General features: G+C 37.5%; 1 protein-coding gene across 1 annotated transcript; it reads left to right on the forward strand.

Moving 5' to 3' along the window:
• On the forward strand, positions 947–1,411 carry LOC107606435 (mitochondrial import inner membrane translocase subunit TIM17-1-like). The gene has a single exon (XM_016308500.1). The coding sequence runs from the start codon at positions 947–949 to the stop codon at positions 1,409–1,411; it is 465 nt and encodes a 154-aa protein (XP_016163986.1).

Here is a 1,451-nt window from a genome sequence, read left to right on the forward strand (position 1 = left end):
TTAAATTTATCGTAATAAAATAATCAAATATGTCATAATTAAAAATCAAATGTTTTTAATAGTAATATAGTTAATTTTTTTTTATAAATACCAAATACATATTCCTAGGCAATAACGAATTAATGTTACATAATGGTTGGATTGGATCACTTCAAATTTCAAAAACAATTATTCCACTTAAATTAGGTTAACCCTTCTCTAAGGCTAAGGCTGCACACGGATCGAATTGGATATAGGCTAAAATTCTATTCGATCCGCACTGTACTCATTGGATCGGATCGGATACAATATCCGCATTTTTTTCAGGTCAGATCCGATCCGATCCGATCCGCATACTTGCGGATCGGATCGGATCAGATATCGGGTATATCCGTATAATTAAAAAAAAAAACTATTTTAAGATTCTATTTGATTATTTTTACAAAAAAATATCTATAAAATTTATTTTTCACCTGTTTGAGCCTATTTACTCTTAAAATATTATTAATAAAAATTCTCTTGAATAACAAAAAAAATAATAATATAAAATTTAAGTTTAATTATTTTAAGTTAAAGTACAACATAAAAAATTAAAAACAAAGATATCATAAAATTCATATCACATTAGAGTTTACTTTCTTAAACTATGTTATTTATATGAGATGTGCGGATTTGCGAATTGAATCTGCAGATATCACTGCTAAATCCGCAATTCAATCCTACCATAGCGCGGATCGGATATTATCCACAAAATTCGAATCGGATGCGAATAATTACCGCAGATATGCGGATATTATCGGATATGCGGATATTATCCGATCCATGTGCAGCCCTATTCAAGGCACAAAATCAGCTTAAAAAGGATTAAAATTTGAGTCCATCAATAAAACCTAACCCTACCAAAACCATTGGTGCCGCCGCCAAAGACCCTTTTTTTTTTCTCTGAAACCTTAGAATTAATGCAATAATGCATTATTTACTATCAGAAACTCCAGAAAAAGCATTGCAACAGTCGTTAGAAATCACCGCCAGAGACGCCGGCGCCGCTTTCAAATATGCATTGGTTGGAGGATCCATCTTCCACTTTTTCAAAGGCTTATGCCGCTCGCCGGATGGAGAACGCCTCGCCGGCGCGTGGCACGCTATGGGAGTGAACGCGCCGCGCGTGGCCGGTAAGTTTGGGGCGTGGTTCGGTCTCAGCGCTGCCGTTGACAATGCCTTGTGCTACGCTCGCCAGAAAGACGACCATTGGAACTACATTGCCTCCAACACCATCCCCACCGTACTTCTCTGCATGCACCGTGGCCGTGCCGCCACCGTACGCTGGGCGTCCCTTGTCGCTGTGTACAGCGTGGCTATGCAGCTTTCGTTGCCCATTCTCCAGAGATACGAAGCTGAATTTAATGAAAAATATGGGGATAATACCAAGTAGCAAGTGCTTTATTTATTTTTTTAGTATATGTATTGGGATA

Source organism: Arachis ipaensis, chromosome B07 (genome assembly GCF_000816755.2).
Source record: "Arachis ipaensis cultivar K30076 chromosome B07, Araip1.1, whole genome shotgun sequence".
In the NCBI taxonomy this organism is placed as follows: domain Eukaryota; kingdom Viridiplantae; phylum Streptophyta; class Magnoliopsida; order Fabales; family Fabaceae; genus Arachis; species Arachis ipaensis.

Excerpts from the sequence above, each read along its gene's own strand:
- LOC107606435 (XM_016308500.1), top strand. The coding sequence starts at position 947 with ATGCATTATTTACTATCAGAAACTCCAGAAAAAGCATTGCAACAGTCG.